This window comes from Tubulanus polymorphus, chromosome 5 (genome assembly GCF_964204645.1).
Source record: "Tubulanus polymorphus chromosome 5, tnTubPoly1.2, whole genome shotgun sequence".
Lineage (NCBI taxonomy): Eukaryota > Metazoa > Nemertea > Palaeonemertea > Tubulaniformes > Tubulanidae > Tubulanus > Tubulanus polymorphus.
In genome coordinates, this window is record NC_134029.1 from 13693292 (window position 1) to 13706927 (window position 13636).

Below are 13636 nucleotides of genomic sequence, written 5' to 3' on the forward strand. Positions count from 1 at the left end.
AGAATTGTTTTCATTTTAACTCTAATTTAAACAAAATTGTTTTCACACAACACATCTTTTTGTCAGAAGGACCATTCATTTATTACGTATATATAAAATTCTGATGTTTTACAGAGGACATATCATTGTACGTACAACAGATAATTTACCCCCTCAACATAAGCATTCTCACGGCCGTACTGTAACCTGTAACTCAACCCAGATGTGCGCCTCGGCAAGTTGTATTATCACTAGAGTTATAAAATCAGTTATATGAATGCAGCCACAGAGGTAAGTTGTCTCTGGGCTTTATGTAGCTCCGTCCTGGTCCTCTTGACGATTTCGACATTGGTGCCGTGCCCAGGATGTCCATTAGCCCAAGTAAAACACAACATAGTGTCAATGGAGTAGATGCAATTAAGAAGCGCAACAGATAGTAGATTGCAATGGCTGAAAGCATGCTGAGACGCAGGAAGAATGCCCGCAGCGATTTCAACGTCGCCTTCAATGGTATCGAAGGGATAGTGAATGGACCAGGAGGTCCAAGTGATACTGAAATCACAAAAACCGAAGCAACCCTTCACAAGTTGAAAGAGGCCTTCGAGAAGATTCTAGAATTCAACGATAGATTAGAAGAAGAATTAATAGGAGACGAACTCGACGCTCAGATGAGAACTGCAGCAGAGAGACGCAGAAGCGACAGAACAAAGTTGTTGGTAGTGCAAAAATTCATTGCGAATTATCGCAACAGACCACATTGCTGCCGAAATTGCGACTGCCTACCTTTGATGGCACGTTCACGAAATGGACCGCCTTTTGGGATACCATCACCGCTGAGGTTCTTGAAACAAAGTACTCCAAAATCACCAAGTTCAATTATATAACCGGCCAGTTACACGGTTCAGCAGCCGAAGCCGTCAACAGACTGCATGCATCCGCTGAAAACTTAGAAACGTCAGTCGAGAATTTGAACGATCGTTTTGGGCAACCCCAGAAAATCGCTAGAGCCCACGTCTGCAACATCTACGATGCTGATCCACCAGCGAACAACTACGCTAGCTTAAGTTCCTTCTACAATCAATTAAACGGAGACTTAAGATCGCTTAAACATCTCGGAGTGGATATAGATGCGTGTGCACCTTTTATTGTGCTGTTAATGGGGAGAAAATTGCCCGAGATCGTGCGCGAAAAAATGGGCAACAGCGGTCAGAACGACCAATTCGATTTGAAATTGTTTCTAAAAGCATTCGTGGATCAGTTAGAAAATCTCGGCGAGCAGGTCGGAGATAAATGCGCGATTACTGTAGTCATTCGTTGCCTCAGGTAATACAAATTACGTGAAATGCCTGCTGTGTGGGGGAGCCCACAAATTCGTGAAATGTATGATGCAACCAGCGGAGAAGTTGGCTGCAGGGCTTGCGAAACGTTTATGTTACAACTGTTTGCGAAATAACCATCGATTGCAACAAACGTCCATTTTGTTATAAGTGTAAAGATAGGCATCACACCTGTCTTATCGACAGCTTACCAGCTCGAGACGAAAAACGAGAGAGCTCTACGAGTAGCGCCTGCGCGATGATTCCGAGGGGTCGAACAAACCCCGACATTAAGCGAAAACGTTTCCACGGTAGTTAATTATAATTCGAGTGCGAAAACTGTCCTACTGGAGACAGGGCAGATCACGATAGAAAACAACGGTGTCAAAAAATCAGCAAAGTTATGGTCGACCGTGGAAGTATGCGTTCTTATATTCGTAGTGAAGTAGTGGAAGCTTTGCAGTTGAAACCAAAATACACATGCCCCTTATTCGTCAATGGATTTGGCGGGCATGTTACGAAAATGGATTACGTGGTCAGTGTCCGCATTGTCACGAATGATGGAACCACATCCATCGATGCCCTAGTGACCGATAAATCGTAAAACCCATCAAGCGCAGAGGCAAATGTCTCAACCATCAGCACATAATGGAGCTGAGACTGGCGGACAATCTCAAAGATAATGATCTTACGATCGATTTACTCAGGTTGCAGTTGCATATGCGTTTTTAAGAGATACCGTTATACACGGCGCGGGTCCCTCTGCGCAAGAGAGCAGTATCGGCTACTTTCTGTCGGGTCCCGTGGATAGAATCCGAGATTCCGCGCACACGGCAGCGAGTCTAGAGGACAGCGAAAACGTAAGTGAAAAATTGAAATAAGTTCATTTTATGATGATGAAAAACTAGAACGTATTGTCAATTCGTGGTTTATTCAAAATGAAAATAGCGTTGATTTCGAAGAAGTATTCAAAAAGGAATACATCGATAAAATTCAGTTTATAGATGGCCAGTACCACGTTCCGCTACCCTGGCGGCCGGACCATCCGGAATTTAAGAATAATTCGCCGGCTTGTCAATCAAATCAAATCAAAATGTCTGGAATCAAACAAGTAATAGCTAGATTAGGCCTACGTAAATTAGACCTTGTAGATAAATATGTAGAGGTAATGCATGAAAATATCGAGAAAAAATGCGTTTCTGAAATTCCTGAAGGGAAAATTGCCCTGTCAGAAGAAGATTACTATTTCATTCCGCACTTTCCCATTTTCAAAGAAAGTGAGACAACCCCTGTTAGGATAGTTTTCGATGCCAGCAGCGGGTCGCCATCTCTAAAGGATTGTTTATATGATGGCCCTAACATGATAACAGATCTCGTGAAACTGTTGCAACAATTTCGAGTTAAACAGGTTGCGTTATCGGCAGACATAGCACAAGCTTTTTTGTCAGTGAAGATAGCAGAATCTGACCGCAGGTTTATGTGGTTTAAAAACAACGACCCATTGCAGGAGCTCGTACCGTATCATTGTAACACCATGATATTTGGCAACGTTTCAAGCCCATTCGCGTAAGCTATCACTTCAAAAAACATCTGTCCAAGCATGACACGCCTGTCGCGCATGACATATCAGAGAAATTGTACGTAGACAATCTAGTCACGGGAACGGATTGAGAAATAGATGCGCTAAATTATTACAATGAATCGTAGTATTTTGCAACAAGGATTCGTTCCTGTTACGACAATGGTTGAGCAACTCTACGAAGTTAAATGATTGTTTTAAATCGGATAATTTGAATGCGAAATCCGAAATACCCAATGTACTATGTCTCGACTGGGACATAAAGTCCGACAGTCAGTCGATCTCCAGCAAACGTCGTGTTAGTGCTGGCGAGGACTCGTAAACGAAGCGTTCAGTCACCTCATGTGCCGCGTACCCGGGCATCAGCATAACGTATGCTACTGATAGCGCGATAGCTTTATATTGGATTAAATCGGACAAAAAGATGAAACCATTTGTATGTTGATGGGCCCTGGGGGGATTCACATATATCCGAAAGATCAAGGTAATTGATCGAAGCGTCTTCAAAATTTCCCTCAAAAAGTTCAAAAATGTGTAAAAAGTGCTGATTTTGCCGAACAACAATGGCTGCCAGTCGGCCATCTTGATTCTGACAGGGCCAGTTTTTGGCTGAAGATGTGTCTAGGTTAGATACATGTATGAACCAAATATCAAGACATTACCTTGAAGCGTCTTCAAAACTTCCCAAAATAACTGGATTCCGTCTATGGACGACTGAAAAGTGAACGCAATAGCCCGCTGGGACTGAAGTCCCAAGTGGGCTAAAAAGTGGATATGGGGGATTTTTTACCTAGGGGGGATTTTTACCGGGGGGATATTTAACGGGGGGATTTTTACCTACATTCCCATCAGCTCTGCTGACCTTCGGTCAAAGCGGAGCTAACAATCAACTTACCCAGTTCTCCACTGTTTTGCCTTTTCGAACACCAAGAGCAAATAAACTAAATTCTTTCAAGTCTTCATATGGTTCATCTAACAACTCCTTGAACCTGATATCATAGAAAAGATTATTCCGAAAACACGGAGTCTTGAATCGAGCGATGGGTTTTCGTAACTGCAATGATTCTTCAATATCCTCAATCACATGTGGAGATGCTGTTGCAGTTAAAGCGACCCATGGAACATTCGGAAACCTTTTATGGACAGAGCCTAGTTTAAGATAATCCGGTCTGAAGTCATGTCCCCATTGAGATACACAATGAGCCTCATCCACGATGAAATATTTCAATAGCTTACGGTTATTCAAGATTGCAGCTATGTTTTGGAATGTACTGGTCTGAGCTTGTTCAGGAGTTATATAGAGCAAGCGTATGCAAGGTCGTTTACTGGTTAAATCGTCAGATATTCGCAGCCTGTGTTTACTACTGATTTTTGAGTTTAATGTATCTGCTGGAATTTTGTATCTATCCAAGTGATCCAACTGATCTTGTATTAAAGCTATCAATGGACTGATGACTATTGTAACACCCATGTTGAGCATAGCTGGTAGCTGATAACACAGTGATTTTCCCGCTCCAGTAGGCATTGATATGAATACGTCCAGTTGCCCTAAGGAAAAATAAAAGAAGAAGTTAATTTTGAATGAATGGCGAAATCTGCACCCTACGTGACAAAATGAACTAAATGATTACCTTTTTAATGCCGAGAATTTAATGATTTGATTTGCTCTTTTTGCTAAGATAGAGACTTCAAATAAAGCCACAAAGGTGCAACTAAGCAGGGTAGGGGGTGGCACTCCCACCATAAGAAAGGGTAAGTTCTACTGAGAAATACAAATTAAGTTCTAAAATTAGTGATATGTCCTTCGAGTTCTGTACCATTTCCTCTGGTATCGTGAGGTTAGAGGGAATAACTTGCCCATGGGCCAAGTAGTTTTACCTTGAAAACTGAAGCTTTGTTTGAAGTTAGGGCATGCTTATGGAGTCTTTTTAATTCTTAAGTTCCAAGTTAAATTTCATATTGTATATATCTTTTTCAAAGAATTCATATGATATCACCAATCAAAGGGCTGAATAGTGAGTCATAGCAACCTCTTCCCATGTAAGGCCGCAGAAGCTACAGGAACCGTAAACTAGGGGTCCAGGGACACCATGGCCACTTGGGAATTGGTTTAAATGCTCAACAATCTAACAATTTCAAAATTTAACGCCCCCTGGTGACCAAATACAAAAACCAATGACCTTGAAAATCACCACAATCATAGAACATGTCAGCAGCTACGATTTTTTAATTGATTGTGATAACAAAATATGCCTTGTCACCAATTAAATATGGAAATACTATGTTATTCTACTATTCTACTGTTAAAGGTAATTGATCAAAGCGTCTTCAAAATTTCCCTCAAAAAGTTCAGATATGTGTAAAAAGTGCTGATTTTGGCGAACAACAATGGCTGCCAGTCGGCCATCTTGATTCTGAAAAGGCCAGTTTTTGAGCTGAAGATGTGCCTAGGGTAGATACATGTATAAACCAAATATCAAGACATTACCTTGAAGCGTCTTCAAAACTTCCCAAAATAACTGGATTCCGTCTATGGACGGACGAAAAGTGAACGCAATAGCCCGCTGGGACTGAAGTCCCAAGTGGGCTAAAAAGTGGATATGGGAGATTTGTGTAACCCAAATATCAAGACATTACATTGAAGCATTTTCAAAACTTCGCAAAATAACTGGATTCCGTCTACGGACCGATGGACGAACAGATGAAAAGTGAACGCAATAGCCCACTGGGACTAACGTCCCAAGTGGGCTAATAAAGTTAATTTTCTAAATGTTCCCAATTTTATTCATGTTAAATTAAATTATCTTTAATTAAGTCCACCGCACATGGGAGGTAAAGTACATGCCGGTGCATTTTATATAGACTATGAATGTCTGCAACTTCTGTTTAATCAATGTAAAAACAAGGAAGCTTCATATAAAATGCTCACGACAGCTTTCTATCACAACAGTAGACACACACTGACAGCAGTGATGTAACAGTAGTGACATAACAGGAAAGACACTCTTGAGTCCGATCGATCCAATTTTTCTTATGGTGATGGGCCCTTGGGGGATTCAAATATATACGAAAGATCAAGGTCATTGATTTAAGTGTCTTCAAAATTTGCCTCAAAAAGTTCAAAAAGTGTAAAAAGTGCCGATTTTGACGAACAACAATGGCTGCCAGTCGGCCATCTTGATTGTGAGAGGGCCAGTTTTTGGGCTGAAGATGTGTCTAGGGTAGATACATGTATAATCCAAATATCAAGACATTACCTTGAAGCGTGTTCAATACTTCCCAAAATAACTGGATTCCGTCTACGGACGGACGGACGGACGAAAAGTGAACGCAATAGCCCGCTGGGACTAACGTCCCAAGTGGGCTAAAAAATTTTGACTTGAAATACATAATCTCGGTTAGCAATAAAATTTCATTGAATTTGATTGATCGACAATCTCATCACGGTAAAGTTAAAAGTCTTCCAATCTTAAATTTTTCTACAAAAATATCCGACAGAATATGTAAAATATGACTCCAGCAGGCATTTATTACTGATATAATATGATTTTAAGTGTTAAAATCGATAAGGAATAAATAAATATGTTATACTCCTAGGGATAGGATAAGGGTAAAGTGAGGTACTATAGTCGGTTGGTTTTCAGCAAGCTTGGTGGTCTAGTGGTATGACACTGCACTAGAAATTTACTGGGCTGGGTTTGAGTCTCGCTCTATCCGCTCTATTTTCTCCAAACTTTCCTTGAATTTTCTATGTCGCCCACCTCTGTGCACATGTGCAGCGTAAATCAGCAACGATTTACGGTAAAATAGCGGAAATAAATACTCAACCTGAACGATAAAATAAATATCCGCTGCAAAAATAAAAATTTTGGGAAGGGGGTACGAAATTGCATTCAATTAGTGCCCAAAGCTCGATCTGACAAAGAATTGGCTCCATTGGGCCAACAGGGGTTTGGCGATGGTCTTGGATTCTATTTCTGGGTTGTTGATAATCTTGCGGGAATGGCGCTAAATATGAACTGCGAATAGATTCAAAATATCACGGAAATACCTTGTGTTTATATTGTTTATTTATCCGCTATAAAGTTCCAATAAAAAATTGGTCGTTAAGGATCATTATCAGACGGTCGCCACGCTTTACTATATAAAATCACAAGGGATGAAACACCTTCAAGTCATGCCAGCCAGAAAGTTGGGACAGTCACGTGACTTTACGCTTCTTATTTGACTGAATGCGAACCTGAAGCATCTAAGATGGAAACTATGATACGAAAAATATTTGAGAATAACTTACATTCAAATGCATTTTTTGTCTATGAATTATATATTTGATCATAATTTATTTTTTATAAGTCAGGATTCATAGTTGTCAGGCCTTGGTCAAAATCAAAGACTAATCATCACCTTTGAAAAGTGAAAATCAATACTTATTTCATCAAATGCGCAAATCATCAACTGTCACGCCAAAACTTAGTCTATACAGGCCTGTAGGCAACCTAGGGGAACGCGCCCCCTCACTAGGCGACTAGTCAAAAGTTTTGAGCTACTACGATCGTCAAAAGCTACTACGATCGTCAATATTAACCTTATATGAGCACTTTCGCCCTAGACGTTGTTTCAGGAACAACGGCTAGGTACTAGACTATAGATTAACCATAACACTATTCTTTAATAACACTAGCGCCACACAGTGGAAAGGTGACCCAAACTGCAGTTAAACCAACAAGATAAACACGAGGTATTTCCGTGAAATTTTGAATTTATTCCCAGTTCATATTTAGCGCCATTCCCGCGAGATTATCAAACAAACCCGGAAATAGAGTCCAATCCAAGCCCATCGCTAAACCCCTGTGCTTGGGCCTTGACTTTTTATAAATAGTACCTAGGAATAGTAGGATACTTGGGTCAAAAACTTTTTGTGTCAGGCCCCTGAGCCAGTGGCAAAATATCACCTGCCTATTCATATATGGCCTGCCCTAAGCGTCTTACTGACCCCTTGCAACTGCGCATACTGCCTCGCGTTGCAGATCACTTTTATATTCTCTGTGACCGAACACATCCTGTAGAATTTGAAGAGCTTTCCTGTGCAAGGGTTCGTCATCCATAGCAGTATTATGTAACACTAACAGGGCAATGTTCGCAGGGTAACAAACCAACCCAGACTACGAACGAGCACTTATAAGTGGCTTATTGCTGTAGTCTATGGAGGCTGGTGTTACGATTTGCCGTGTGTGTTACCAATAAAGTTTGAATTGAACTGGTTAGACTGGTTGCCGCTCTTCGTCCCTACTAAAAACCGACCAGAACCTACCGAAGCCGATTGTAGAGACTGGATGGGCATTTGTTTGAAATCGGTTTGTATAAACCGGTTTACATCGGTTTATTCCGTCATAAACCGGTTTGCCGTAGAGTGAACAAATGCGACAGAACGAAAAGTTGGGGTTCAAGAGTCAGCTGACCGCATAAATTTCCTCATCGTCTTTGTTCAGTCGTACATTATGAGAATGCCGGTTTGCTAGCGTATCTATTTAACACCCGTATTGCTCGGGTTAGTTTTACTATCAACGGGTGGCGCTGTATGTAAATTTCACATAAATCAACGACTTTCGGCTATTAGCGGTACTTAAGACCACTTGAAAACATCGTAGTCAATTACGGTAGTAGTGAACATAAAAAGATACAGTACAAAGATACAGTAAGGTAACGTGGGGTGACTTGGCCATATGTCTTTAAAATCAGATATTCTTAATCACTTGATTGCATAATCATTCCCCCAATTATTATGTTTGATAGTATGGACCATAGGTTATCTTGTACCTGTCATTAGTTAGCCAAAGTGCTATGGATGATTTGTATAATCAGGAGTAAACGGGAATTATTGTGTGACCAAGTCACCCCATACAACATGGGTGACTTGGTCAGTGCATGGGGTGAATTGGTCATATTAGCTATAATACATGTATATGACAACCCATGGCCCTACCCTCAGGAGAAGTTTTATTCTGACCGGTGTAAAATGTTTTTACCCACCGGTACCTTGGTCAAAAGATAAAAAGGATGGTTTTGCGATTGCAGAGATCTCCTATAAGCTTAGTAGAAGTGTTCCGCAATTACTTCTGCAATCATAGGTTACTTGTGGACCACTGACCATTATACTGAACAAGATCATGCTGCGACTAAATTCATTGTTGTTAATGACTAGTAGGCTTGGGTAGTAAATGGGTCTGTTTCTGGATCCCTTGATTAGACAGTCACATGCAGAAAATCCTGTTTTCCGATATAATACAACGGTATGCTAGAATAAAAACGCTACAAATAGGGTGTAATGTTTGTGGTGTTTTCATTCTAGCATAATAACTTCAGGAAACCTTGATAACTCTGACGTTACAGGGTTAAATCCCATGCTCTATAAAAACCATAGTCTGAACTGAAAATGACTCTCTCTTGAATAAAAGTAATGAAGGCTGATGGAATGTAATCTTTCAAACAGAACCTTGCTATATTTTTTTATATCTGACAGAATACCTCATAAATCTATGCTATATACATGCATTATCAACTTTTCACATAAGTACAGTTGTGTGTTATGCCAGAATTTATTCAAATCTATTCATAGACAATCTTATTCAAGAACACTAAACAATCAAATTTTAGTAAAATTCTAACGATCAACAAAACATGAATAACGGCAACTAATTGCTATATAACGATAAAACACAAGTACGTAGAACAATATTATTCACCATACTCATCACACCATTTCGAAAAACATTTCTCTATGAGGGCCAGCTTTTCTGATGTCACACCTACAAATCGTGAACCAACATTGATGATATCTGACTCAGAGATGGAACAGAGAATATCTTCCTTACAGGTTTCCAGAATATCATCCTTAGGTGGTGACGAGAACCTATTCACCCCATGCCATCGTTTATACTTTAAGAATACAGTTGGAGAAATTGCTGGACTTGATTTCAACACTGTCGTGACATACCACTTTTGATTATAGACTGCAATAACAAATTTTCCAATTTCATACTCTCTAGCTATCATGTTCTCCATTTGGCCAATCATATCGCTATCATTTTCCAGTTGACCGATGTCGTCATCACTATCATCATCAATTTCCGGTTCTTCTTCATTACCATCTTCAGAATCAGACACATTTTCCTTGTTTCCGTTCACTTTTTTTCTTATTTTTGAGTTTGGTTTCTTTTTTTTAGCTCTCTTCTGTTCTTTCTTTTGTTCTTCCTGTTCGAGCCGCTCAACAACGTCATTTACTGTGAGACATTCAGCAAATTTCCTGTCTAGTCTTTTTCTCTTCTTCGGAGGCTCAGGAGCAGAATACTTGAAATGATCAAGCAATGCCTTCTCAAGACTAGATTTTGGACTGAGGACATCAGAGTTTTGCGATCTTTCCGGACGAGGGGTGATGACGTTGCTACCAGGTGGCTTACTATGGACTTCAGCAGTTACAGTGATTGTACTTGGGCCTTCTCTGAATTGTGTACTCGAGCGTAGAAGGTCTCTCGGTTGAACGGATATATTCTCACGGGATCTTGAGGCATCAGTTCTGGTTATCTCGTTGTCGTTAGTTACAGTTTCAGTGGGAGTTTCAGGCAAAGCGCAAGATGTCTTGAGTAGTTCATCGCCTATCTTGGTTTTATCAAGCGGGTATATTCCACATTTCTCAAATGCGTTGATTGCATTCATTCGCGACATACAACTAGATTGGTGGACTTTATTCAGGAGGGAAGGGAATGTAGCTTTATCTACAGATTTAAACCTAGTTGATACGTAGTGTTCATTTAGAACCTTCCGCCAACTTTGTTTTAGCGCCTTATATACCCCTACATCAAGTGGTTGAAGAATACTACTAGTGTGCGCTGGTATGCAAAAGATGATCACATCATTCTGCATAGCCAGGTTCAGCACATCCAAATTGATGTGAGAATTGTGTCCATCATATAACAGTAACTTTTTTCCAGGTATGGTTTTGGTCTCTTCTAGAAAAACTTTCTTAAACCATTCAGAAAATTGAGGAGTTTCCATCCATCCAGAGTCTGATACGTTATATCTCGCTCGCTCAGGCCCACCAGTGCACCAAGACTCATACAAGTTCTTTGCTTTGTAGACAACATAAGGTGCTAGAAAATTACCATCAGCAGAACAACATTCAACAACTGTGTACATAGTTTTGGTACTAGAACCAACCGTTACGTGTGGGTTTTTATCACCTCGTCGACATAGGACTTTTTTCGAGCCAATGTCAGTTTGAAAGCCTGTTTCATCCATATTGAAGATATGACCTGGACTATGCAGCAGCTGGTTTTCATCTAACAGTTTTTCTAATTTCATAAAGAAATCATCCACTATTTTCTGAGAACATGCTTCGGCACGATTGAGAGGGAAATTCTGTGCAATCCGACGCGATATTTTAGACTTATGGCGCTCTTCAAATAGTCTCATCCAATCCAACCCTGGTAGATCGCCTTTAAATTGGTTTTTTCTTCCTAGGCCTCTTATAAAATCTCTCACGATCAATCTTATATCATTGCGATCTAAACCAAAGCCCCAATCGCTGAGGATTTGCAACGAATGAACAACCAACTCCTCTTCTTCCGCTGTGAGAACTGTCTGTCCTCCTGGTTTTTTTATTTCTTCGCCACGTCTGTATGCCTCCAGATGTCTACGTAAAGAAGTACGACTAACATGGAATAATTCTGCTGCTTTCTTTTTTGAGAGACCATCTTCGCAGGCTTGAATGGCCGCCTGCATATCACCAGCATCATAGCAATTGTATGGGCGCCCACCAACTTTTTTAACATAATCTCGTGGCATCCCTGAAAATAAAGACGAAAAATACTTAGATAATAAGGTATTTTGAATGTAGGTAATAATCCCACCGGTAAATATCCCCCCGGTAAAAATCCGACATGGGAAAAATCCCCCCCCCCCAGATCAGTTTTCTATCAAACTTAAGTATAAAACCTAAATAGTAGTATTGTAAAAACAGATAATAGTTTTTACAATACTACTTAGGGTACGTAGATATTTCACCATTACAAACTAGATTTCTTTATAGAAATTATCAAAACTACGATAATGTGATTTTTATGCATGTTGGTAGCTAAAAGTCACAGAATAATGTCATTTCTATGCACGTAGCTTGGTAAAAGTCACAGATTATCCAAGGTGAATATTGTGAAAAACGCCATGGAAAATGTGAAATTTTTGAAAACTATTCAAGTTTTTCAACATAAGAATATAGAAGTATTTTTATTGAATTTTGCTGTGAAATCAAATTTGGGGGGGGGGGTTACCTGTTTACCTGTTACCAGGTATTGTACTACAAAAACAAATTTGTGATAGTATACAGTAGGCTAGATCCCAGTAGACCTACCGATGATTGCACCTTATCAGCTTATAAGGTTTAGCACATCAGTTATTATCCAAGAGTTTATACATAGACCACTTGTTATATAGGTACAAGCGTGGGGTGACATGGCCACCGTGGCCAAGTCACCCCAAAACAAGTAATTTCTTGATTACATCAAAGTATAAAATACCTTGCAGAAGATTCAATTTCTAAATTATACGTCACTAACTAACTAATTATAATGACACATAACAATTCAGTTCCAGTGCTCATGATTACAAGTTTTTCCTACCTTAATTCCTTGACTTCACAGCGTGAGTTTGCAGTCCGCCATTTTGAATATCTTCAAGTCACATGACTGGTCATGTGACTTCTTGACAATTATCAATTTATAATACAGTACGATCATGACAATAAAACTATATCACAAAGAAAATAATAAGCACAGTTTGATTTTTTGGGTCGTGCCTTCTTAATTTTTTATTGATTATGGTGGCCAAATCACCCCACGTTACCTTACGGTGTACAGTTAAGGACATGATTCCATAGGACCCATACCAGAGACATTTTGTTCAGACAAGGACTATTAGTTAAACACTAATCTTCATTTTCAGCAATTAACGATCTGGTGAATTAATTAGTGATTCGGTCTTTCGGTGGTTCGAGATAAAATGCCCGCAAAATAAGAACCTAACGAACCAGGGCTGACCACAAATTGCCCAACAGATAAATTTTCGAAACGACACAATCCAATCATGTTTGGTATCAAATGTGGCGTGGACCATGGTCTTTTAACTGACCAATGCATGACCAGTACTGACCATATAGTAAATTATTTGTTTGCAAACAATAAGTTGTTTGGTGTCAAATAACTAGATATGATGTGGGCATTAATCTAAAAATTGTTTAACTGACCAATGCTTGACCAGCACAGACCAGTTACCAGTGCTAACCAGAACCCCCATAAGTAATTTATATGTTTAGTGAATCCTTCGTTAGTACTACTAGCTCTTACATTTAAATTTGTCGCTTGAAAAAGTCTTGTCCGATTTTTGTTGTAGGTAGCGAGCTAACTTTGAAATTCCGCTAAAATGCATAAGATTTTTACGTAGGGTTTTGAACGAACAACGTTTCCATTTGTAATCGTAACGTGCGCAGAGCCTGTAACGTGCACATTTCACTCGCGTGAACGTGCGTATCGGTACCAACATGCGAGACTTGTCAAACTTTTACGATCAAGACTTTTAAACTGAACAAAGAAGATATCATATCATATTATATAGGCCTATACATGAATAGATGGAATGATAATGTAGTAGTTTGAAATGTTTCGTAGCTGCTGTCCACTGACCACAGATAAAAGCTAATTGCCTGATATGAAAT

The 13636-nt window shown here is 39.7% G+C and overlaps 2 protein-coding genes and 2 pseudogenes across 2 annotated transcripts in view; 2 read left to right on the forward strand and 2 right to left on the reverse strand.

Annotated features, from left to right (window-relative positions):
• Window positions 1–8102, reverse strand: part of LOC141904981 (ATP-dependent DNA helicase Q5-like) — a 108380-nt gene extending 100278 nt beyond the window's left edge. Inside the window, exons 1-2 of the mRNA XM_074793648.1 lie at window positions 7868–8102; window positions 3770–4422 (exon numbers count right to left, since the gene is read on the reverse strand). Coding sequence (XP_074649749.1) covers window positions 3770–4422; window positions 7868–7979 — 765 coding nt within the window. The 5' untranslated portion in view covers window positions 7980–8102. The remainder of the gene's footprint in view (window positions 1–3769; window positions 4423–7867) is intronic.
• LOC141905237 (uncharacterized) lies at window positions 426–1899 on the forward strand (annotated as a pseudogene).
• LOC141905238 (uncharacterized) lies at window positions 2656–3196 on the forward strand (annotated as a pseudogene).
• Window positions 8103–9546: 1444 nt separating the features above from the next.
• On the reverse strand, window positions 9547–12579 carry LOC141906011 (uncharacterized). Its single transcript, XM_074795151.1, has 2 exons — window positions 12546–12579; window positions 9547–11717 (listed from the first exon to the last, which is right to left on the reverse strand). Exon 2 carries the CDS (start codon window positions 11713–11715, stop codon window positions 9610–9612), a length of 2106 nt encoding a protein of 701 aa, XP_074651252.1. The 5' UTR covers window positions 11716–11717; window positions 12546–12579; the 3' UTR covers window positions 9547–9609.
• Between the last annotated feature and the right edge of the window lie 1057 nt (window positions 12580–13636).

Bases quoted from the DNA above. Each gene is read 5' to 3' on its own strand.
- LOC141906011 (XM_074795151.1), bottom strand. From the start codon at position 11,715: ATGCCACGAGATTATGTTAAAAAAGTTGGTGGGCGCCCATACAATTGC.